This window comes from Rhinatrema bivittatum, chromosome 1 (genome assembly GCF_901001135.1).
Source record: "Rhinatrema bivittatum chromosome 1, aRhiBiv1.1, whole genome shotgun sequence".
NCBI lineage: Eukaryota > Metazoa > Chordata > Amphibia > Gymnophiona > Rhinatrematidae > Rhinatrema > Rhinatrema bivittatum.
The window spans coordinates 504,708,938-504,734,215 of record NC_042615.1 but is presented as its reverse complement, the minus strand read 5'-3'; the positions used below and the strand labels follow the sequence as shown (position 1 = coordinate 504,734,215).

The following is a 25,278-nucleotide window of genomic DNA, read 5'->3' as shown; positions in this document are numbered from 1 at the left end:
GAATGGGACTCTGCCTGGGGGTGTATGTGTGTGAATGCATGGGTGCCTGCCTTGGGGGTCTGTGTGTGAGAATGAATGTGTGCATGCCTGGGGGATGGGGAGGGAGTGTGAGAAAATGAATGGGAGCCAATAAAAGAAACAGACTGACAGATGAAGTTTGTAACGCTTGCTTGGGCTTGAAGTGTACGAAATACCAACCTTCAATTGAAGATTTAGCCAATGAAATTCAGCAACAAAAAAGTCACTAAGCAGGTAAGGTAAAGAATTATTTGTTTTTGCTTTATTAATAAATACAGTACATATATTAAAATTATAACTTTATTAATTAGAGCTACAAATATCACAAAATTATGGATTTTTCTAGAAGTGACACACTGAGCTCAAAAGGTTGGCCATCACTTCTGTAGTACCACGGATCAGTCCAGAGTCCCGCCCGTTTATTCTGCTATGACAAGGGAGAGTCCGGAATGATTGTTTTTTTTTTTCTTTCCTTCCCAGCTTCTTCCTGTCTATCCTGTTATCGATGGCTCGGGTTCTGTTCCCATTTGGGGGGTTGTTGAGCCGGTTCTTGTTGTTAGGTTACTGTATATAGTTAATTTGGTGTTTGGGGCTTCATTCTGCTTTGACATTAAATACTGCCAGACTGTAGGTGGCACCAGCCTAGATAAGGCGGAGTTTTGTTTGTAAACTTCTGTCTCCATCTGCTAGAGGGGGGGCAAAACCCAGGAGTCTGGACTGATCCGTGGTACTACAGGAACGAAAATTAACAAAGGTTAGTCCTAATTTTCTTTTCTGGTGGCGATTTGTTTGGCCAGAAGGATTTCAGAGCTTCAGGCTTTGTCCTGTAGGGAGCTGTTCCTGCAGATTTTGGAGGATGGAGCATCCTTGCATATGGTACCCTCTTTTTTTGCCAAAGGTTGTTTTTGTTCCACCTCAACCAGATGGTGGAGCTTCCGGCCTTTCCAAATTGGTCTGGGGAGGGGAAGTATGTGAAGGAACTTCACTTTTTGGATGTGCGGTAGACGCTGTTGCGTTATCTTAAGATTACCAACAGTTTCCAAAATTCAGGTCATCTGTTTGTCTTGTTCGGGTATGCAAAGAAAGGAACAAAGGCTTCTAAGGCCACTATTGCTCATTGGTTAAAGGAGATTTCTTTTTGCCTATTTCTGTGGGATCGGGCAGTTGCAAAGGGATTACGGGCGCATTCAACTAGAGTGCAAGTGACTTCTCGGGCTGAGTGTCAGTTGGTGTTTCCACAGGAGATCTGTAGAGTGGCCACATGGTCTTCTCTTCACACTTTCACCAGACATTACCAGTTGGATGTGCAAGCGCCAGAGGAGGCAAGTTTTGGTGAATGTGTTCTCCAGTCGGTTTTTTCGGGTTCCCGCCCAGTGTAGGGGAGCTTGGGTACATCCCACTTGTCTGGTCCGATCTGGGGTATGAACAGGAAAGGAAAATTGGTTCTTACCTCATTTTCGTTCTTGGAATACCACAGACCAGTCCAGAGATTCGCCCCTTGATTTTGAAAGACTGTGTAACTGGATTTGTTTTTTACTGCAGGACTTAAATTTGTATATAGTTGGAATGTTTGGGGATTGAAGAAAGATTTTTTTTTTCCTGTCTTATTGGATGTGTGATCTCCAGTCCAGGGGGTTGTCCTATGTTCGCTCTAGAAGGGGAAGTTGTTTATTTTGGACATAGCTCTATCTTAGCTTGGGTACTCGGTTACATAGCAGTAGCTGAAAGATTTTTAGTTCCTTGTCTCCAACTGCTGGTAGGGATGCATAACCCACTTATCTGGACTGATCTGTGGTATTCCAAGAATGAAAATGAGGTAAGAACCAATTTTCCTTTTCTGGCAGCTCCCTCCCTCCTGAGCTTGCAATGCCTCCACGGCACTGAAACTAAACGGCGTAGCCATGCTCTTCTTCCTTGATTGGGAAGCCAGAGTGCCCCCCTTCGGGATTGTTCAAGCTCCCCCATGGGGATCCTGACAACCCCCAGTTTGCTTACCCCTGCTGTGTAGAGTACCTGCAAACCAACCAAGATGAGATGGCATCTTTTATTTATTTTTATTTTATTTAAAATGTTTATATATTGCTTTCAAGTCACATGATCTATCAAAGTGGTGCACAGTAATTAATAATCAGTACATAAAATACATGTTGGATGTGCTAAGGCTGAGTGGCCCAAATCTAGGTGATGACAAATTTAGGATGCCTAGAACAAATTTTCAGCTGAAAATCTAGGTGCTTAGGTTTGGTTGAAAATTCACCTTGGCATCCAAAATGTAGGTGCCTAAATAAAGCCTTCAGTATTGGCTGAATATCAGCATGTAAGAGTAATTTATTGTATATTGATCCAACTAGGCTGTGATGCTGTCAGTTTCATTATATAATCCTCTTCTCATGGTGTGCTGAGTTCATTTCTTGAGACGTGACTTGCTGTTTTGGGTGGAGGAGGAAAAAGATGCTACCATTCCTTCATGTAACATCTGTCTCCTACTGTTCCTCAAGCTCTTGTTCTTTCTTTCTCTCCTTCTGGCTCGCTTTACCTCGGTTTGTTTCTTCCTCTGTCTCTCAGGAGGTTAAGGACACAGTGGATGGGCAGAGGATCCTGGAGAAGAAGGGCAGTGCTGCAGTGAGTATCTGTGATTTCCCAGCTAATAGCTTTCAAAATGGAGGGGGTCACTAGACATGGTTCCTTTATACCCCATCTCCCAATTTAATGGCAGGGAATATCACTTCATTCTTCATCCTGCTACATCAGTCCAATTATGTAGGTTGTTCCCCCCCCCCCCCCCCCCCCCCAACTGCTAGAAATGGAGACAGAAGAGACAGCTTTTCCTGTGACATCATGTATACATACAGTGGTGCAGCCCTGCAAAAGCCAGTATTCTGTCTCCAGCAAATGGTAAGATGTCTGAGTTGGTGAAGCAAAATTGTTTCTCTTGGGTGTTTGATTTGTCCTACCTGGTGGAATACTGTTTTCATGGAGCAGTTTCTCTGTGCCAGTGCTCATGGGGCTAAGCTGCTGGTTTAGCGAGCCCAATTAAGTGGCTCCCAGCCTCTAATTGGGGCTTGATTGAACTGTGGGTGAATTGCTTTGGGAGGATCTTCTCAGAAGGTTCTCTGGCTGCCTCATAAGAACATAAGATATGCCAACTGGTCAGACCAAGGGTCCATCAAGCCCAGTATCCTATTTCCAACAGTGGCCAATCCAAGTCACAAGTACCTGGGAAGTACCTAAACATTAGATAGATCACAAGCTACTATTGCTCATTAATTACCGTAAGAACAGTTTATGGATTTTTCCTCTAGGAACTTATCCAAACCTTTTTTTAAACCCAGTTACACTAACTGCTGTAACCACATTCTCTGGCAATGAATTCCAGAGCTTAACTATGTGCTGAGTGAAGTTTTTCAATTTGTTTTAAATGAGCAACTTCATGGAGTGCCCCCGGTCCTTCTATTATCTGAGAGTAAATAACTGATTTACATTAACTTGTTAAAGTCCTTTCATGATTTTGTAGACTATCGTATCCCTCCTCAGACGTCTCTTCTCCAAACTGAACAGCCTTAACTTCTTTAGCCTTTCCTCTTCCTCTCACTCGCTTGCTCTCCCTCACACACGCACATGCTCTCACTTTCGCATGCTCTCCCCCCCCACGTGCGCACATGTTCTCACTTCCGCATGCTTTCCCTTCCACATGCTTTCCCCTCCATGCACACACATGCTCTCACTCTCGCATGCTCTACTACAGTAAGCAGCTCCCATTCTCACCCACAGACAGATGCGCATCCATTCTCAGGCATACACACCCAGGCCCACCCATGACTATGCCACTGGTTTTGGGACGAGATTTTTATCTTGACAGTGTTAAGTAAATGGAAGTGTCATTTCCTCATAAGATAATCCACAATGGGACTTCCCTTCCCTCTGAATTTCAGTTGATTTAATGTTCTTATTCTGCTAGACCAGTCCAGGCGCATGGGTTTATTCCATTCTATCAGCAAATGGAAACAGAGAACCACAAACTTTCCAGTGACCTCATTGCTGGTAGGAGTGGTGCTGACTAGGCATTTGCCAGTATTTTCTTCCAGCAGAAGGAGGCACATGGCTGAACTGGTGTTACAGCATTCTTAGTTCTCAGATCATTGCTCTCTGGGCCTTTTCTCCCTGGTAGAGCAGATTATGGTCTGCTCCTAGGGCATCAGTTTTTGGGCTGTATTCCCTGGTAATGCAGGTTCTCAACTCCTGGGCAACAAGTTGTTTTGACTTGTTCCCTTGGTAAAGCAGACCGTGGGAGGCTTCTCGGGTGAAGTCCCTGGTTGAGCAGTTTGAATTGGTTAGCTCTCAAGGTTCTGTCCAGGCTCTGGTTGAGCCAAGGGTTACAAGAGGGGACCCAGGCTGGTCTTGCCTTTTTCATGGTTTCAGCCTACTCTCCCACCCCCTTCTTTTCTTCCACTACTTTATTTGAAACAGCTGTTTAAAGAGAAAAAGAAACCAGAAGAGACTGCATAGAGAAGCCTTTTTAGCAGGCAAGGTGCGGAGAGGGAGGGGTGAGCAGCAGCAACACAGTGTAGCCCTTCCTTTCCTGTTTTTCAAATGGACTTGGCAATGTTTGCCCTCTGCTCGGCCAGTTAGCTTGAGTTTTCTAACCAGCAAGGGGCCTGTTCTGCAGGGTTGTGGAGCTGCTTGTTGGCAGTCATGCAGAGAGAATCAGCACAGTTGGGGGGTGGGGGGTGAATATGGAGGTCACTGCAATGGGATTGAGTTGGCATTTGGCATGCTACATTCTCGGGCAGTGCAGAATCTGCCTCTGGAGAGCTGGATTTGGCTTGCCCACACGAATAAAGGATTCAGGATGAGGGGAACAAGTGGCTTCCACTACCATGGCAGACTATATTTTTGCTAGGAACAGCCACCATGTTTTTCTCCCTGCAGTGCTGCCTCTGCTTCCTTGGAGCCAAAGCTTCTCAGTCTGAGTTTGTTAGCCCTCCAGAGGCAGAAGGGACCCTCCTTTCTCATCTGGGCCTTCCTTCCCTTGCTCAGGGACAGTTTTTCTCCAGTTTTTGGATTAATTTGTTAATTTTTTAAAGTACCCACGGCACATTTCCATCCTTTTATTTTAAAAAGCCTTTTTGTTTAAGCTAGTATTTATCTAGCTATTTTAGTTAAATTTATTTACATTTTACCCTCAATTTTAATTTTTATCCATGCCCTACTTTTTATTTTAATTTTCTGTAAACCGTTTTGACAAAATTTTATTTTAAAAAACGGTATATACCGTAAATACTTTTAAATAAATAAATAAATAGTAATGCACTATCTTCTGTGCTATGCAAAACCTTGTGGCAGTGGGGCCTCACAGATTCTTTGGCCTGGATCAGCCCTAGTCTCCCTTTCCTTGGTTGAGTGTCCTGGGCTTTCTAGGGATATTTTAGACCTTTTAGAAGGCCTTATTGCCTCGGTATCCACCCTGGGCTCAAGAGGAGGAGGAGGTAGAGGCTGGTAGCTTCCTGGGCACCTTGGAAGGGGAGTATCTTATGAGGAAGATGTCTTCTCTGTCATCAGGCTTTTTTGGAGAGTGGAACTCTTTGCTAACTCATAGAGATTTTTCTCTTCAGATGTTAGAGCCAGTTGTTGAGGTTCCTAAGGGAGTCCTTATCCTTGAAGAGGTCACAAAACTACCCAATGATTTTCCCTCTCTTCAAGGCAATACGAAGGGTTTTAGCTGAATAAGAGCCTTCCATCAGGCATCTCAAAGGAGGCAAGACAATGTCTAAGCTCTATTCTCTTCCCTTAGAGGAGAGGGAAAGATTTTTGGGTCCTCAAATAGATGCCCTGTTATTGGCATTGACCTGTAAGACTGCGGTTTTGGTGGAAGGCATCATGGCTCTTAAAACTCTGCAGGATAGGAAGATGGAATCTCTCTTCAAGCAGATCTTCACTGTAGCTCTGGCTGTTCAGTCCTACATTTGTAGAGGGGGTAAATGGTTTGTGGCTTATCTCGCAAGGTATAACAGCTCCTGGAGAGTTCAGAAGTTGGAATCAGGGGCTATTTCTTTGGCTAACACCTTGTATGATCTTGTCAAGATCTTCTCGATCACTGGCCTTTGCAGTTGCCGTGTGGAAGCAGATATGACTGCGTAGATGGATAGCAGTCTGAGGTTCAACTCAGAAAAATTCCCTTTAGGGGAATTTATTGTTTGAGTGGAACTGGGGAAATTGGTTAAGGATCTCAGAGAGCTGAACCCCCAGAAACTCCCGGAGAATAGATTCTATGTAGCCTTCTGGAACAGAAGACAGTCACTTTTGGGATGCCACAAAATACAAACAAGGGAAGCAGTCTTCTTCTCAGACAATTATGGTAGATAACTTAACTCCATGAAAGGACTAATTCTTTCCTAAGAAGCCAGGAATTACAATGCCGTGTTTTCTGGAGCTGCCTAATCAGCCTTATAACAGTCAGCAGGGTCTCCTCTGTGGTAGTATCAGTAGATGGTGGCCTTTGATGTTATCAGGAATGGGACCAATGGGTCTGAACAGCAGACAGTATGGGTATATGCTGGAGTTCACAGCTCCTCTTTCCAATGGTGTTCCTCTGTGTGTTGAATTCCAAGAGGCTCTGGAAAGACCCCTCTGTCTGGAGGCTGTGGCCTTAAGATTGTTAGATGCTCAATATCAAAGTCGCTACTCCATTTTCTTTGTCGTTCCAGGAAAAGGATGGTTCCTTTTGGCCCATCCTCGATATCTAGGGGTCATTAGAAGGCTTCAGTTTCCCATTTCCATATGGAACCTCATTCCCTTCAGGGAAAATCACCAGAAATTTCTGTAGTGTTGCATTCTGGGGAAGCATTTCTAGTTCAAAGCCTTCACCTTTGGCCTCATCACAACACCAAGGACCTTTTTGCACGATGATGGTTGTGTTTTTAATTCTGCAGAGGTGGTTTCTTTGTTCATATGCACTAAGATAATCAGCTAATAAAGATCAAGTTCCCTGTACGTACTAGGATCAGTCCAGACCACTGGGTTGTGTCTCCCTTCCAACAGAGGGAGTCAGAGAAAAAAAAAACTGAAAAGGCACCACTCTTAACCTGGTGCCACCTGCGATCCCTCAGTATTTTCTCTGACTCTCAGCAGAAGGGTTGACAGAACGTGCGGTCCTGATTTTTCAATTTCTTTAAATTTAGTTACTTTTTTTTTTTTTTTTTTTACAGAGTTCTAAGGCTCTAGATGATTTAGTTAACACCTTTGGCTACAGCAAGTTGGTTGTATAAAAAAAAAAAAAAAAGCTCAGCGCGGTTTTATTTTCTCAGGCTCTTCACTCAGCAGGTAGAGGTAAGGCAGGGGTTGGCAGCTCTAAACGCCTTGTTCCCGGAGGGCAGTCTATCTCTGGAGGGGGATTAACCATTGGGCCGGTCCCTCCCCTCGGTGCCCTGAGACTAGTTTCCTCGGGTGCTGCAGCGTTCCCAGAGCTCTGGAAGGCCGCGAGTCGGCAGGGTATTTTAAACTCTTTTTTCTTTCCTACCGTGCTGTTTGAAAACCCCCTCCCCCCCCCCCCCCCCCGGGATGCCATGAGGGCTAACGTGCTCAGCGGGGAGGCAGGGTTGCACCTCTCGCGGGACGGGGGTGGCACCCCAGGGGTAATTTTGGGCCCATTTTGCCACGAGGCGCGGAACGGCGTTCGCGTCCAGCGCATGCGGGAACGGCGGCCATTTAGTCAGAACCCTGCCTGCCAACTGGGGGAGAGGATTCTCCGATTTCTCCTCCCAGTCTGAGTCCCGTTCGACCGCGCAATCCGGGGCCCGCCCCTTTGGGGAGCCTGGTCTTCTCCCTTCCCTCCCCCCCTCACCTATCAGATCCCTTAAAGGGCCAGTCAGTTTTTTCTTCAAAATTTATTTTACTTATGCATAGGGCTTTTTTGAACACGGAAGCTCAACAGCAGGATGAGCAGCCCCCTTCCGCGAAGATTGCGCGGCGGGGCACGTCTCTGGATGCCCTTTTGGCCCCTGGGGGGGTCTCCAGATCCTGCTCCTTTGAGATCTTTTCTGGATCCTCTCCAAAACCTAGATGGAGGTATTGATGAGTCCACTCCAGTAGAGGGGGACGACTCCCGGGTTTCTCGGCTGTTTCGCCGGGAGGAGTTGGATCCCTTGATCCCCTATGTCCTGGAGGAACTGGAAGTGGAGGCACCAGTCCCCAGTTCGGAGCCAGTTAAGGGGAAACCAGTACTCTCGGGACTGCGTGCCCTGCCCCAAACGTTTCCTTTCCACCCAATGCTTAAGCAGTTGGTCACTCAGGAGTGGGAATCTCCGGACGCGACCCTGCGGGTGGGACGGGCGATGGACAAACTCTACCCTTTACCTGAGGAAGCCTTGGATATCTTCAGGATTCCCAAGGTGGACGCATCGATTACTGCAGTCACCAGGCAGACCACCATTCCTGTTACGGGAGCGACGGCTCTTAAGGACTTACAGGATAGGCGGCTAGAAGTCCTCCTCAAGTGCATTTTTGAGGTGTCAGCGCTCTGTGTTAGAGCGGCGGTCTGTAGTAGCCTCATGCAGCGAGCGACCCTCGGGTGGGTCCAGCAAATGCTCACATCACAGGTGTTGCCGCCAGAGGAAGCAGATCAGGCGAATAGGATGGAGTCTGCGGTAGTTTACACAGCAGATGCATTATATGATCTGTTGCGGGCATCTTCACGCAACATGGCCACTGCAGTTTTGGCTAGACGGCTTCTCTGGCTCCGGAACTGGTCTGCGGACGTTTCTTCTAAAACTCAGTTGGGCAATCTTCCTTTTAAGGGAAAATTGTTGTTTGGGGAGGAACTTGACGCCCTTATTAAGTCTCTTGGGGAGAATAAAGTGTATAAATTGCCAGAAGACAAGCCTAAGTCTTCCAGGCCCTTTGGGGCAGCGCGTTACCGTTTCAGAGGACAGCACAGATTTCAGCAGTCGCGGCCACCCACCTTTCCCGCCCTACAACAGACTCAGAGGGCTCAGTCTTGGCCTACTTCCTTTTATGGTTGGAGGCCATTTCGGGAGGGAGGCTCTCAAGGGCCCACCGGAGGTAAGCTGCCCCAATGAAGGTGTTCCGACCCTCCCGGTTCCAGTGGTGGTTGGTCGTCTCTTCCTTTTTCTCGAGGAGAGGGTCAGGATCACGTCGGACCAGTGGGTTCTCAATATCATCGTCCACGGTTACGAGTTGGATTTTGCCTGCTCATTAAGGGATCTTTTTCTGATTTCTCCCGCCGGCTCTCTGGCCAAGCAAGAGGTAGTCAGGCAAACCCTGAGTCGCTTGAAATCCCTGGGGGCTATTGTTCCTGTCCCTCCAGAGGAGTGCAGGGCCGGCAGTTACTCCATCTATTTCGTAGTCCTGAAGAAGGAGGGGTCCTTCCGGCCAATATTGGATCTCAAGGCAGTCAACCGAGCACTTCGGGTTCCCCAATTTCGCATGGAGACGACTATGGTCGGTCATTGCGGCCGTCCACTCAGGAGAATATTTGGCCTCTTTGGACCTGACCGAGGCTTATCTTCACTTCGGGATATGCGAGTGCCATCAGCGGTTTCTCCGGTTCATGGTCCTGGGGGAGCATTCAGTTCCAAGCTCTTCCGTTCGGCTTAGCGACAGCGCCTTGGATCTTCACCAAGGTAATGGTAGTTGTAGCAGCGGCCCTCCGGCGGCAGGGGATCTTGGTTCACCCAAACCTGGATGATTGGCTCATCTGGGCCAAATCGGAGAGCCTCTGTCGGGAAGTAGTGAGCAAGGTTCTACTCCAGCTCCAGTCCCTTGGTTGGGTGGTCAACTTTGCCAAGAGCCAGTTGGTACTATCTCAGGTTCTCAACTTCCTGGGAGCACGCTTCGATACCTCGGTAGGCAAGGTCTTCCTCATTCGGGAGAGGAGGCTCAAGTTAGTGGCGCAGATCCATTGGCTCAAGTCTTTACCCCCCTGCCCATAGTATGGGATTATTTGCAGGTACTTGGTTCCATGGCATCTACTCTGGAAGTGGTTCCCTGGGCGTGGGCGCATATGAGACCATTACAACGCGCATTGCTTTCTCAGTGGGATCCAAAATCGGAGGAGTTTCGCCTGCCTTTGCCAATGATGGAACCAGCCAGGTCCAGTCTCGATTGGTGGTTGATTCCGGCCCACTTGTTACAGGGGATGGACCTGGAGGAGCCGCAGTGGGTAATAGTCACGACAGATGCCAGCCTTACTGGTTGGGGAGCAGTATGCCAGTCACAATCCGCTCGGGGTTGTTGGACAAGTTATCAGGCGACGTGGGCAATCAATCGATTGGAAGCCAGGGCGGTACGCCTGGCGTTACGTGTGTTTCTCCCTCTGTTAGCTCAGTGTGCGGTGCGAATCTTGACAGACAACGCGACAGTAGCCTACATTAACCGCCAAGGAGGAACCAGGAGTCGGTCGGTGGCCTGGGAGGCCAAAATGCTCATGACGTGGGCAGAGCGACATCTGGTCCGGTTGGCGGCCTCGCACATAGCTGGAGTAGACAATGTGCAGGCAGACTTTCTCAGCCGTCAGCATCTAGATCCCGGCGAGGGGGAATTGTCCGACGCAGCCTTTCGGCTGATCACTTGACCTGATGCAACTCGGACAAATGCAAAGGCCCCTGGTTTTTCAGTCGTCAGAGACCACGGGTCGGAAGGAGTGGATGCTCTTGTCCTTCCGTGGCCTCGCGGCGTACTACTGTATGTGTTTCCACCTTGGCCACTAGTGGGCAAGATTGTGCGTCTGATAGAGAACCACGTGGGGTCTGTCATTCTGGTAGCCCCAGAGTGGCCCCGAAGGCCATGGTTTGCGGATCTGATCTCATTGGCAATTGGTCCGGTGAGTCGCACCCACCTTCCGAATCTTCTTCAACAAGGTCCAGTATTTTTAGATCGAGCGGATCGCTTTTGTCTGGCAGCCTGGCTTATGAGAGGAGGCAATTGAGGAAGAGGGGATATTCGGATTCGGTTATTTCTACCCTCTTACAAGCACGGAAATCGTCCACGTCGTTGGCCTATATTCGTGTTTGGAGAGTTTTCGATTTTTGGTGCCAAGGTTTGAACGTCCCCTCGCGTCTGGCTTCGGTGGCACACATCCTATCCTTCCTGCAGGAGGGGCTGAAGAAAGGGTCTAGCTTGCAGTTCTCTCTGGGTGCAGGTCGCAGCACTGGGTTGCCTGCGGGGCAAGATTGATGGTTTTTCACTGGTAGCTCATCCAGATGTGTCCCATTTTTTTTGAAGGGGGCCAAGCATTTGCGCCCGCCGGTACGACAAATTTGTCCTGCCTGGAGCTTTAATTTAGTTCTTAAGGGCTTATGTGGTCTTCCTTTTGAGCCCCTCTGGCAGGCTACGTTGAAGGATTTGACACTCAAGACTGTGGTTTTTTTTGGTAGCCATTACCTTCGCACGGCAAATTTCAGAGCTTCAAGCTTTATCGTGTCGGGATCCGTATCTTTTGTATTTCGGATTCCGGAGTTTCGCTGCGGACTGTTCCCTCCTTCTTGCCCAAGGTGGTATCGGCTTTTCATGTCAGATGGTAGTTATCAGCTTTCCCGAATTTGGATCCGACTTCTGAGATGGATAAGGATCTGCATAAGTTGGATGTGCGCCGGGTTCTCCTTCGCTATCTAGAGGTGACTAATGCTTTTCGAATATCAAATCATTTGTTTGTCTTATTGACTGGTCCTAGACGGGGACACAAGGCATCCAAAGCTACGGTTGCTAGGTGGTTGAAGGAGGCCATCTCCTCCACTTATCTTTGCGCTGGGCGTGCCATACCAGAAGGCTTGAAAGCGCACTCTACCAGGTCTCAAGCGGCTTCTTGGGCGGAGAGCCAGTCTGTCTCGCCGCAGGAGATTTGTAGAGCAGCCACTTGGAAATCCTTGCATGCTTTTGCGAAACATTATCATGTGGACGTCCGGGATCCGGAGGTCAACTGATTTGGCAGCAGTATTCTTCGTGCGGGACTCTCCAGATCCCACCCCAATTAGGGCAGCTCTGGTACATCCCAGCGGTCTGGACTGATCCTGGTACGTAAAGGGAAAGGAAAATTGGTTCTTACCTGCTAATTTTCATTCCTGTAGTACCAAGGATCAGTCCAAACGCCCGCCCTTGGGTTTTTTGGAGAGTCCATTTTTTCTGTATGTTTTCTTCCTTCTTCTTACCTCGGCCGAGTTCTTTACAGGCATGGGAAGGAATCTTCTTGATTGATATGTTATGCGGCGGTACGGTTTGTTTGTTTTACCGCGCATATTGTTGTAGCCACTGGTTGTTATGTTTGGGGATTTGTTCTCCTTTATTGGTTATTCTGCTTTGATATCGTATATACTGAGGGATCGCAGGTGGGACACCAGGGTAAGAGGGGTGCCTTTTCAGTTTTGTTTTTTTTCTCTGACTCCCTCTGCTGGAAGGGAGAGACAACCCAGCGGTCTGGACTGATCCTTGGTACTACAGGAACGAAATTAGCAGGTAAGAATCAATTTTCCTTAGTTTCAGGAGTGCCAGTCTGTGTAGGTCAGGATTGTTCAATTCCTGGAAGGCTTGGGCTGAGTAGTGAGTTGTGCGAAGAGCAAACTGATTCCTGCCCAGACCCTGGAGTACCAGGGTTCTCGCTTCAATACCAGAGTAGGCATTTTTTCATGGCATAGGACAGAGAGTAATCAAGTAAGAGTTCAAGTACAGGGCTTTCTCTCATTAAATGTTCCAGGTTTTAGGATTATCTCCAACTTCTTGTTCCATGGCACCTCTTTGCAATTAGTTTCTTGGACCTGAGCTGACAAGTGATGCTTTAGAGCTCCGTGTTTACTTAAGTCTCCACAGTTGCAGGAATGTGGCATTTGTTTTTATCTGTCATGATCATAAGGAAAATCTTATGTGGCTGGGCTGTGCACATGAATTTGAGGATTGGATCTAGACTCTCCCATTTGGATGGTGGTGATGTCAGACATGAGCCTGGCAGCTTGAGGAGCTCACTTCCAGGACCACTAGCCCAAGCAGAAAGCTTCATTATCCATTCACAGTCTAGAAATCATATTAGGTTGGCCTTGTTGCACTTCCTCTCTTTGGCGAAGTGAGCGGTAGTTTGGGTTCTATCAGACACAATACCATAGTGATAGTTTATGCAAACAGACAAAGGGATGTTTGGAGCCTGATGTTAGCACTACATGCAAGCTTGTGGTTCCGTAAGAATTTTGATAATTCTTGGCAGCTCACATTACGGGATTAGGAAATGTTAATGTCAGCTTCCTCAGCAGGAATACACTGGACTCTGGAAAGTGGGAGCTCAACTAGGAAGCACTCCAGATAATAGATTGATGGGTTGTTTTTCAAATGGATCACATGGTAACTCGCAGGAGCTCCAAGGCCAGCCAGTTCTTCAGTTCATGAAAGGAGTAGTGGCTCTGGTGGAATCAATGCCCCAATTCAACCATGGCTGAAGAAGGGACTTTGTGTGTTTCTCCTTGGCTTCTCCTAAGCAGGTTCTTAAGAATAGATGATCTGGTGACAGCCAGCCTGGTGGCTCGAGACTGGCTGTGGAAACCTAGGTATGTGCATCTATTTAAGGTTGAAGGCTGGGGCTCCTCTTCTTTCTTTTTCCAGCTGTTTCCAACCCTGATTTTCCATGATGGTCAGGCTGTGTTGAAGGACATGGATCCATTATGTCCTATGTTTTGGTCCTTATAAGGAGCTTTTTGCATAGGAAAGAGCATTCTTCAGCAGTGATTTCTGCATTGCTGAAGGCCTGTATGAATTCAGCATTTTTATTCTATGTTCAAGTTTGCTTGTTTTATTCTTACTTCATTAATCGTAATTAATTACAAATGTAAAACAAAGTGATGTACAAATAAAATTAGCAAAACCAACAATTTAAAACTAGCAAAAACATAGCATAAAACACATAAAAAAAACCAGAAAGCTAAACATATAACAAAACGATAAAATAAAACCAAACGTCTGGTCAATATACATAAAAGATTAAATAAATAAATAAAAAATAAAATGAGTAAAATACAAAAGAATAAAATATAACCAGAAAAGCAGGAAATCAGGTCAGGTGTAAAATGTGGGAAGGCATGTACAAGCAAGTTCAGTCATTTCTCAGATGTGGAAAAGCTTGTACAAACAAGATTTAAGTGCTTTCCTAAATTTTAAGAACTTTCTCCACACGAATGTTGAGAAGTAATGAGTACCAAAGACAAGGGGATAAGTAAGAAAAGCAAATAGATCTAGAACTTTCAAAATGAATGTTTCGCATGGAAGGCAGCACTAGACGTTCTTGATGCAAAAACTGTAGCAGATGAGAAGGAAGATAGGGAGAAATAACAGAGGCAAGATAAATGGAGTGCCCTAACACAGGGCCTTAAAAGAAAGGCATCCAGTTTTAAATTGTATATGAAGGAACACTGGAAGCCAGTATAAATCAACCAAGAGGGGAGTAATATGTTCATATTTAGATTTATAAAAAATTACCTTTACAGCAGTGTTCTGTGCAGTTGAAGTTGTTTAAGTTGGGTTGTTGATAGACCATGTAATAAAGCATTACAATGGTCCAGTCTAGACAGAACAAGAGAATGTTTAAATTTTAAGATCAGAACTGTCCAAAAAAGGCCGAAGATGATGCCTCGATCTGAGGAAAAAATAAAACAGTCTTTAACGCTGGAAATATGTTCAGAGAAATAGTTGGCTATCAAAAGTAATACCTAATGTAGTGACTGTATTCTTGACTAGAATGGCACAGCCTGCCAGGAAAGGAACTGGGAGAGTAGTAGAAAGAGAAGTACTAGTAAACCAAATGGCTTCAGATTTTAAAGGATTGACCTTGATCTTAGAAGAATGTAACCAGTCACCATTTCTTTCACCAAGTGTTACAGGTTAGATCAGGGGGTCTCATATGCTGGTCCTGAAGGGCTGAAAACAGGTTGGGTTTTCAGGATATCCCTAATGAATATGTATGAGAAGTATTTGCATGTACACTTATTTATTTATTTATTTAATAGCTTTTATATACCGACGAACGTTGGGAACATCTCGTCGGTTTACAGAGAACAGAACTGAGCAACAGGCTTTACAATTATCATATAATTATATAAGGAACATTAAAAAAAAACAAAAAAAAACTTCCTCAATTATATGCAAAACAATATTATGCATATTCATTAGGGGTATCCTGATTGATTTGCAGCCCTTGGACTGGAGTTTGAGACCATGTGGGTAAAGGAACAAGTCAAAGGGAGATAAAGCCTTTGGGGCAAATGTACTCGGGATAGACCTGGCTTCCTCCCTCCTGTGTTGGGATGTGCTTGGGTACTTCCCATGTATCTGGACTGGTCTAGCAGAATGATAAGGAAGGAGGAATTTAGTCTTACCTGTTAATTTCCTTTCCTTGAATGGAAGTTCAAGTCCAGGACCTTCCCCAAGTAGTAGTCAGCTGCGATATTTACTTGTCTATGGATAAGAGACCTTGGGTGTTGCAGAAAGCTCTAGTCTTCCTAGGGAAGGACCCAAGGATTCTCTGTCCCCCCCTTTTTTTTTTTACTATTATGTATTCCCTTCTTCCCTTCTATTCCCTAAGAGAATTCTGAGAGGGGGATTATTCTTCACTCCTGGAGGAATTTTATGCAATTGGGCAAGGCAGAATTTGCACAGAATTCCCCACTCATGCAGCATGTTTTATTTACTGCACAGAATTTGATAGGGGGGAGGAGGCAGCAGTGGATGAAACATCTGCCCAAGAGGCGCCTGCATCGGCCCGCAGGCACAGAAGAAGGAAGGGCTGTGTCTCCAGTGTGAGACTGTGGTATATTTCTTTTCATTTTTTTTTTAAACTGATGGCTGCCACTGCTGCTTGATGAGGCAGGGATAGATGCCTCCTCCCCCACTCTCTGGTGAGAAACAGCGGACCAGGCTTGTAAAAGCTTTCCAGTGCTCCTCTGAGCTTCCCCTCACCCCTCACCCACTGCTTGATTCTCACAGCTAGGGGCTCTAAAACGTCTGGTTGTTTCCTGCTCCCATGGGGGTGCCACTGTTTGCTGGTCAGGAGGCTGGCTTGCTTGGTGGTGTATGGGTTTGTTTTATTTATTTATCTACTAGCTGTGCCCGGCCACTCGCTGCAGTGGCAGTATCAGGTTCTTCCCCCCCCTCCTCCTTCCCCTTGCTCATATACCTCAGTCACACATCGTTCTCCCCCTTGGTCACTCACCCCCCCTTTCCTCTCCTGTCCCCACTCCAGCTCTCTCCCCTCATACTCACCTCTCGCCTCTGTGTCTCTCCACTGACACTCACTGCCCCCTTCATTCACCCTCCCCTCACTGTCACCTCTCCCCGCCTACTCCCTACCCTTTTGTCAGTGACACCGCACCCTCTCTCAATCTCCTTCCCTGATTCTGATCCCCTCCGGCTCGCAATGCCCTCCCAGCTGTGCCCCCCCCCTCGTCCCTCTCCCTCTTGTGCGTTTCTGCGTGGCCCGCTCCCGAAGGCGCGAGGTCAGCGAGGATCCCTCCCTGTCGTGCACATGAGCCGTACCAGATCGCCACTGCAGCTCCTCCCAGGTGTCGAATTTCGGCCGGCCGACACCATCACGCCCGATATTGCTGCTGCTCCTCCCAGCGCCATGTTGGTCCCGCTGTGCCCGACGTGTGCTCCTGCCCGCGCATGCGCAGTACAGCAGCTTCATTTCCCAAGGTAGATAGCGTGTGTTGCATGTCTGTCCAACAGATGTCTCTGTTTTCCCCACACACATGTAAAAACATGTTTTTTTCTGTAACCGTGTGACATCTATGTAATCTAGATAGAGAAGAAACTTGCCGAAAGTGAAAGCAAGGTTGTGTCCAAATTTGAAAGCAATTGGTGTGCAGTAGCTGAGCCTGGTTAAGTTGAAAAAACAGAACAGAGCAGTAAAGGTTACAGTTTGTGTTTTGTTTTTTTTTTTTTACCCCAAATGAACAGCACCAGCAAAGAATAGTTTATGCAAGCACGCCTTCCTGGCCCCCCCCCCCAACCCGGCGAAATAGAGCAACCCACGCTACAGCCCCCCTCGAATGAGTGTCCCTCTCCTGTGAAAAACGCACCGCGGAAAATAAGAACGGTCCCCCACCGTGCTCCTCCCCGGCTACCTGAGTAAACTGCCAGCCGGTGGCGAGGGTGTGTTCTAGGGTTTGTTCCGCTGGCTGCCATGTCGCAAAACTTCACCGGTGAAAGATGTGCGTCAGGATTCCTGACCTAGTAAGGGCAAATGTTCCCTGAGGATATGGCGCCGACGGGCTCTTGCCCTTACTATGTCACATGGTGTACCGATGTCATTGTTGTCTCCGTATAGCATAGTAAGGGCAAGGTCCGCCAGCGCCATTTTGGTTGCTGGCATCCGACTGCCCTACTGAATGCGATGTGTCCCGGACCGTTCCTGTGGTGCTGGTGGAGAAGCAGGGACTTGTATCAGGTGTAGTGTGTGATCGGAGTGCAGTGCGTAGGTGGGTGGAAGAGGGTACTTTAATTTAAATTCGGAGGGTGTGAAATACGTGGCTTCCCAATGTAGCAGCCAGGAATTTGTGTTTTGGTGTGTTTTGGGAGGGTAGGTGAAGTAAGTGACATTGGCAGGCGTGTGGGTGGGGGTGTGTGGTGTGATGAGTGTGGATTTTTGTGTGTTATGAGGGAGTGTGAATGAAAGACAATAGCCCTGTGTGGGGGTGGGGTGTGGTGTGTGTGTGTGTGTGAAAGGTGTAAAAGGTTGCGCTTGCGCTGACGGCCACCAGATGTCGCTGTTGTGTGTAAGCAATTTTTAAACTTGTATTACCTGTCACAGGTGTGACCTATATGTAATGTAAGTGTATAAGATCCTTCCTGTATGCAAATTTGAACGCATTCGGTTAAGCGGTTGGCGAGATTAGCGACGACGTACAAACTATTTAACATTTTTATTTATATAGATTTATTTTTTTAAATTTTATTTTTATAGCATTTATCATCTTAATAAAGGTCAACGCTTACAGAATAAGAAATTTCTTTAAATACAGCTTACTCATATATATTATTTGTTCAATTCACCGGAACAACTTAGATCTTATTTGGACTCCCATTCCTAGTACCTCCATTGACTGGAAAAATTTTTTTTGGATGGTTGTAACAGTGATTTTCGAAGACTTAATTTCCTTCTTTGTTAACTGCTTCTTTTAGATTGCTGTTAAACTTTAATTGGTACTCCGTTTTCCTATGATATATTTGGTTAATTGAAAATATTTATTTTCTTTAAACTGCTTTGGAGCCAAAGGGAAGAGAGTTGAATTAGGACAGGGAAAGAGCTGACTGGGTTTGAATTTGGAAGGAGGAAAAAGAGCTGGGGGCGTGAACATGGAAAGCAGAAAAGAGAACTGAGGAGGTTAAACCAGTAGGGGAGAGGAAAGAGCTTGCGAGGTGTGAAGGACTAGATTGCATGACATACATTTTATGCAGAATTTCCCTAGGAATAAAAAAGTATCTAAATAATGTTTTCTGTATCTCATGTTAATTACTCAAAGTGGTTATATTGTTTTATTTTCACAAATGTCTGAATTTTTCATTTTTTTTTGGTGCAGAATTCCACCATGAATAACTCTTAGGGAGGGGGGGGGGGTTCCTTCTTGTTTTCAAGTGTTTTTCCAAGTGCCTTTCTTTTTAGTTTGTCTTAGGGATTTTCTCCTTTGCTTCATTGCTTTGACTAAGGATACTGGCAAGTGCCTAGTCAGGAACCACTTTTATAGCAGTGATAAGGTCACTGAAAAGTCTGTCCTCCCTCTCCAGCTGTTAGCAGGGAGGAATAAATTCACATGTCTAGACTGGTCTAGCAGGATTCAAGGAAAGGACATTTCTCCTTTTTTATATAAGGTGCAGCTTCTCTTTTTCTGCCTTCGTCATCCTTCTTGAATCATGGGTCTCACTGAACCTTGTCTCTGTAACAGCAAAAATATCAAAACTTGCTTCTGCTATTATAGCTAGGAAGCTTGAGATTTTATTACTCAGAATATGAAAATTTGTGTGCACAGTGTCAAGATATTGCTGCTTCTTGTCGACCCTCTATATAACCTCACACCTACCCACCTTATCTTCCCTCCTCTTTACAGGTGGCTTTGTAAGATTCCTATCGTTGGTTTTTCTCCACTTACCTTATTTCTTGGTTGAGGTATCAGCCTAATCCTTCCAACTGCTGCCACTCTCCCCTTCTCATCTATTTAAAATTCTTGTCTATTTATGATCTGGAATTTCATCCAAGGCCATAGTTCCCCTCTCAGACAGAGGCACACCATTACTGTTATGAAGACTTTAATCCTTTATCCCCAAGAAATCCCAATCCCCTTGTCCTCACCAGATCTTCAGCTATGCATTAGAGTTCCTTGAGCATTATACTGATCATCCCCCTTACAGATAATACTTTTGAAAAGGCTACTGTTCATGCCTACTGCCTCAGACCCGCCCCTAATTTCTCTAAATCCTCATTATTGCACTGACCTGGTTCCCAGCCAGCCTATTTGCCACCACATGGACTGTGCCATCTTTCCCTCCTCTTCACGCTGCTCCAGCAATCATAATATTCTTTGTATTTCAGCTCACTGTGGATCATTCACACAAGAACTGCAAACCAAAGAATTATTTGCTGCAGGCAGGGTAACACTTGAATTATAGCCAGAAGTGTGGGGTTTTCCACTCTTAAAGGAGGGAAACATATCTTGTACATAAACCAGAGCTAATGATCTCCAACAGCACCCCCTGGAAATGGTTGACCGACTCTTTTTTTTTTTCTCTCTGAGCTGCCCCTGTTGGTTGTACAGAGGGAGAATGGGAGGCCCCAGGAAAAAGGAAAAAAACTCTGCAAGGATCTTTTTTTTTTTTTCTCTTGCTGTGGGATCTTGTCTGTGCTTCCCGCCCACTGCTTCGACCATATGTGGAAACTCAAGTGGTAGTGGCTTGGGAACAGTCAGAGGAAATACAGAGGCGGACTGTGGCTGTTCCTTAAGTGTGGTTTATTTATAGTGACAGCACACAAAAGTGCAGTGCACTGCAAATCAAAATAACTTAGGCAGATTACCTTGGCTTCAGGTGTGTCTCAATTTAAAAAGGAAAGTGCAAAGCAAAAATAAACACTTGGAGGCAGCTCATCTTGACTTAAGGCAAGTTCCTAACTTTAAGCTAGCAGGTTTTAACAATGTCACTCTCCACCTTAAACATAGCAAGTCTTCTCTATGGTAGGACTCTCTCTTCCCTGGGGCCCATCTAATCCTTCTAGGCACTGAGGTCTTATATTCTGGTGAAGGGCTCTTCCCTTCACCCAGGATTCCCTGTGGGTCTCAACCTTAAGGAGGACCAGGCAAGACAGCAGTGCCCTGTCCTTTAAGGTAGTCTGAGGGAGTTTTCTGTACACTCTTCCCTCACAGGGAGAAATCTTGTTTTTTTGGGGTGCCTTGCTCATATTTTATGCTTTGTCCCCTTGCAGTTGAAGGACCTGAAGAGACAGCTGCATCTGGAGCGCAAGCGAGCAGATAAGCTGCAGGAGCGATTGCAAGAGATCCTGACCAACAGCAAGACTCGCACAGGTAAGGGCACCCCACGCAACCTGGTGACACCATATACCCTCTCACAGGCTTCCCTTTCTGACTTCCATCAAAGAACGAGCATGCACTTCCTCTCTCTCATTGCTCCTTCCCTGTCCAGCTCTCTGCAGGTAACCAGCACTTATAGATTCTGCCATCAGTCATTCCCCATCCTCCTGTTGTCAGGTAGTTGACATGCATGCTCTCACTCTCACTCTTTATTTCTCACTTTTCTCTTGCTCCCTGTCTCCCTCTCTCTCTTTCTGTTTCCATCATCTATATCTCTGGATTTTTTTCTATTTCTCTCATATATCTCTCTCTTGATTTGAGTTCAATTCATGTAACTGTATTGGCCTGACAATTTGTACATGTGTTGTCAAAGCAATACATGGAGGGCCTGACCAGCAAGTAGTTTGCCCAGAAACACTGAATGAGAGAAAAGCCTTTGATTAATTGACTGTTATCCCAATTAAGAGGACAAGAGGGACATTTTTTCACAATCAAAATCAATCAGGGATTTAGATAAAACAAGGGAATACCCAACTCTTATCAATAGATTGTTGTCTGCTTGCAGGTCATTGCAAACTCACATAAAATACACCAAATAAATTTTAAAGGATTTTGCATTAGATTAAGCATTCCTACTCCCATAGCAACCTTAATTAACCAATAACAATATTAAGATGTAGGCAGCAGTGAGATGGGAGCTTTCCAATCTTTTGCACTGAGTGCCACATATATGATTGTCTACCATTTGGAGAAAGATTGTGTGTGCATTTGATGCAAAGAGCTTCTGGCTCTCAGAGAAAGAGTCCGGTATCTGGAGGCTAGAGGAGCTGAGGCAGACAAAGGTATAGAAAGGAAACCTTCAGGGACGTAGTAGTAGTAAAGTCCAGTTTAGCAGCCCCTGTGCTGTTCTCCAGGTGATTGCAGTATTCTCTCACACTGAAGATGGGTCGCCAGGGGGCATGTGCCCAGGTGGGAAGGGTTAGGATGACGTTTGCTATTCAGTCATTAGGAATGTAGATAGCAGGGTGTCTGGGAGACATGAGGATAGTTTGATAACTTGCTTGCCTGGTGTAAAGATGGCAGATTTCATGCATCATCTAGATAGGATTTTAGAGAGTGCTGGGGAAGAGCCAGCATTTGTGGTACATGTGTAGTACCAACAACATAGAAGGTTGTGGGAGGGAGGTTCTGGAGCTCAAACTTAGGCTTTTAGATAGAAAATTGAAATCCAGAACCTCCAGGGTAGCAAGCTCAGAAATGCTTCCTGTTCCATGCATAGGACCCCAGAGGCAGGCAGAGCTCTGAAGTCTCAATGCGTGGATGAGACTATTCTGCAGGGAAGAGGGCTTTAGATTTGTTAGAAACTAGGCAACATTTTGGGGAAGGGGGAGTCTATTTCAAAAAAATTGGCTCCACCTTAACCAGGGAGGAACCAGATTGCTGGCACTAATGTTTAAAAAGGAGAGAGAGCAGTTTTTAAACTAGAACACGGGGGAGAAAGCTGACAGTCGCTCTGCAGTACATGAATGAAGGACGTTTCTTAGAAACATAGAAACATAGAAATGACGGCAGAAGAAGACCAAACGGCCCATCCAGTCTGCCCAGCAAGCTTCACACATTTTTTCTCTCATACTTATCTGTTTCTCTTAGCTCTTGGTTCTATTTCCCTTCCACCCCCACCATTAATGTAGAGAGCAGTGATGGAGCTGCATCCAAGTGAAATATCTAGCTTGATTAGTTAGGGGTAGTAGGGGTATCTTTAAAGGATACTAACAAAACAGAAAAGCTAGAGCATTCTGTTCCTCTTGGTACCCCAGATTAGCCCAGACAAGTGAGTTTATGCATCCCTACCAGCAGATGGAGGCAGAGAACAAAACTTTGAGGCACTGCTACATAATAGAGAGTGCCACCTGCAGTCCCTCAGTATTTCCCTGTCTCCAGAAGATGGTAGAGGTGCAAACCTGCAGTCTACAGTTTAAAAAAAAAAAAAAAAGAGAAAAGAGAGAAGATCTCTACTTCCCAAGGTGTTATGTTCCTTTGTGGGCAATCTCTTGGGTAGAGCGGGGGAGGGGTGGTGATCCCTATTCTTGCTTGGCCTTGCCATTGGGGGGGGTGGGGGTGAAAGCCGGGGATCCTGATGCCCTCATCCCCTCTGGCTCCCTCAGTGCTCAGCCTCCTTCCAGAAGCAGGGAAGTATATTGATTTTATTCCCTTGCCGGATCTCTGTGAAGTGGGGGTGTGTGTTTAAGTTTAAGTTAAAAAAAAAAAAAAAAAAAAAAAAAAAAAAAGAGGGAAGACAGTGGCAGCAAGAGCAGGGCTGCAGCAACTATTGAGCGGCTGACTTATTTCTCTGCCAGGTGGCAGGTAAGGATGAGTGGGGCCGAATTAGTTTGTCCGGGGCCAGATGCCTTTTCAGCGTCGACGCTGTTAGTTCACGTTAACAGGTTATTTTTAGGCCCGATCATGCCGGCATGCAGTCTTTTGCGTTTTGCAGGAAAATTTGTCTTGGTTGCGGATTGAAACTGTGTCGGCACAATTCGACTGCATTTTGCCTGACTGTTACCTCTGTGGGACCCTGGGGGCGACAGGAGCACAGGGTCGGCTGGGCCAGTTCTGGAAATCCCAGGGGGATTGGAGGAGCTGGCGGCCATTTTGTCTGCATGTGCTGGAAGTCAGGCTGCTGTTTCAGAGCCTTGGGCCTCCTCTCCCATGCTGTTTCCTGCTGAGTAGGGCCCTGCTGATGGCAGGGAAAGGGAAGAGACTCAGGGGGACGTGGACCGGGACGCGGACCAGGACCCTTGTTCTTCAGATCCCGAGGCTTTTGAACAGAATTTGTCCTTCTCCTCCATAAGGCCTATTTAGCCTGGAAGGAAGCAGGGACTAAGAGGCCTTTACCCAGGAAGTCCTGGGCGGCCAAGAAGCCTAGGGTTCCCTGTACATACCAGGATCAGTCCAGACGGTGGGGGATCCGGACGAGGTTCCGATTGCGGATGGTGATGATCCTCGGGTGGTCCACTTGTTCCGTAGGAAGGAGCTGGGCCCGCTAATTCCCCAGGTGCTGGATGAGCTGGGGGTTAAGAACATACAGGAAGATTGACAATAGGGGGTAAACCCATTCTCCCAGGACAAGCAGGAATGGTAGTCCTCGCATGTGGGTGATGTCATCAGACTGAGCCTGGAACACTTTTGTCAAAGTTTCTAGAACTTTGACTGCACACCAAGCATGCCCAGCATGCCATAATCCCTGTGGCCACAGGGGTCTCCCTTCAGTCTTTTTTTTTTTTTTTCCGCGCTGCAGTTTGCCTCGCGGGTTAGGAGCTCTGTGAGATTTCTCTCACTTTTTTTCCTCACGGAAAAACGAAGTTTTACTTCTTTAAAAGTTCCCTAACAGGGGTGTCCCATTGCACTCAGTTTCCTCCTCCGCTCGGTGAGTAGTTTTCCCGTGTCCCCGGTCTGTTCCTGCCGCCTTACCATTCGGTTCCCCAAAGGCCACCGACTGTTTTGCACCCTTTTTATCTGCATGGCGACCGGGTGGCGACCGGGTTCAGAAAGTGCCCAGAGTGTCCGCGAACATTGTCCATCATGGACCCTCACACTGTGTGTGTTCTGTGCCTGGGCTGAATGCACGATGTCCTTCTGTGTCCCGAATGTGCCCAAATGACTCCAAAAGGTAGATGTGCTCATCTAGATAAGATGGAGACACTTTTCAAATCAAAGTTAATTCCATCGACTTCTGCACAGTCATCACCGGTGAGTAAAGGTCCTTCCACCGACAAGCCTCGCCGGGAGCGGCAGGGAGACGGTGACCGTCTGTCACAGACGCCATCCAGGGCATCGGTAGCATCATCCTCTGTGCCGGGGGAAAGACCAGACCGAGCACAGAGGGAAACATTGCCACCGGCACGGAAGCGATTCCACTCCCGGTGCTGGCACAGACATCGCAGCAGCATCAATGGCCATTGAGCTGCCTTCGAAGAGGGCCCGGGCAGGGCAGTGGAGCCCCCATCCCCCTCTGCACCCAAGACCCCGAGGCGTTCGTCACCAACATCTGTGCCAGATACTGTACCTCCACAAACTCCTGTGGAAGAGCTAGTAACGCCTAGCCTGCCTCCCCCTGTAGCTGCACTATCCACACCAGCTTTCAGGGAGGAACTGGACATCCTTGTCCGCCAGGCAGTCCTCAATGCCTTCTGGGACCTACAACCACCAGCGATGCCAGCCCCTACACTGGCACTGACCCTGGAACCATTGATGTTTGCACTGCTACTGGACCGACTTGATACCCTCATCGGTGCTTTTCCGACTCAGCCTGTTCCATCGGCACCGAGTCGGCCATCGAGACCTCCGCAGCTCCCAATACCCATTCCGGGCTCCTCTGAGGACAACTACACTACTTCCAGTCCGACTCCAGGTCCATCGATACCGGAACCACTTCCAGGTCCATCGGGGCTCTCGGGACCTAAAAGTCCACCGTTCCCATCTATTCCATCGAAGCCTCCATTGATGCCAATACACCCTCCATCGAGACCTCCATCAATGCCCACACACCCTGGAGTGTTGGAATTCTCCCTCCTTCTGGATCTCTACATGAGACTCCCTATGACCCATGGGAGGATGTGGATCCAGATTCCTCTACATCAGAGGTCTTGCTCTCAGAGCCTTCTTCTCCAGAGGAAAGACGGCGGTCTCCTTCTGAAGA

At 46.9% G+C, this 25,278-nt stretch overlaps 1 protein-coding gene across 2 annotated transcripts in view; it reads left to right on the top strand.

Moving 5' to 3' along the window:
* The window catches only part of GRIPAP1 (GRIP1 associated protein 1), a 364,281-nt gene that overhangs the window by 179,751 nt on the left and 159,252 nt on the right, over positions 1-25,278 (top strand). For both annotated transcript variants that reach the window (XM_029610458.1, XM_029610468.1), the window contains 2 exons: positions 2,584-2,640; positions 20,474-20,573. In XM_029610458.1, coding sequence (XP_029466318.1) covers positions 2,584-2,640; positions 20,474-20,573 — 157 coding nt within the window. The remainder of the gene's footprint in view (positions 1-2,583; positions 2,641-20,473; positions 20,574-25,278) is intronic.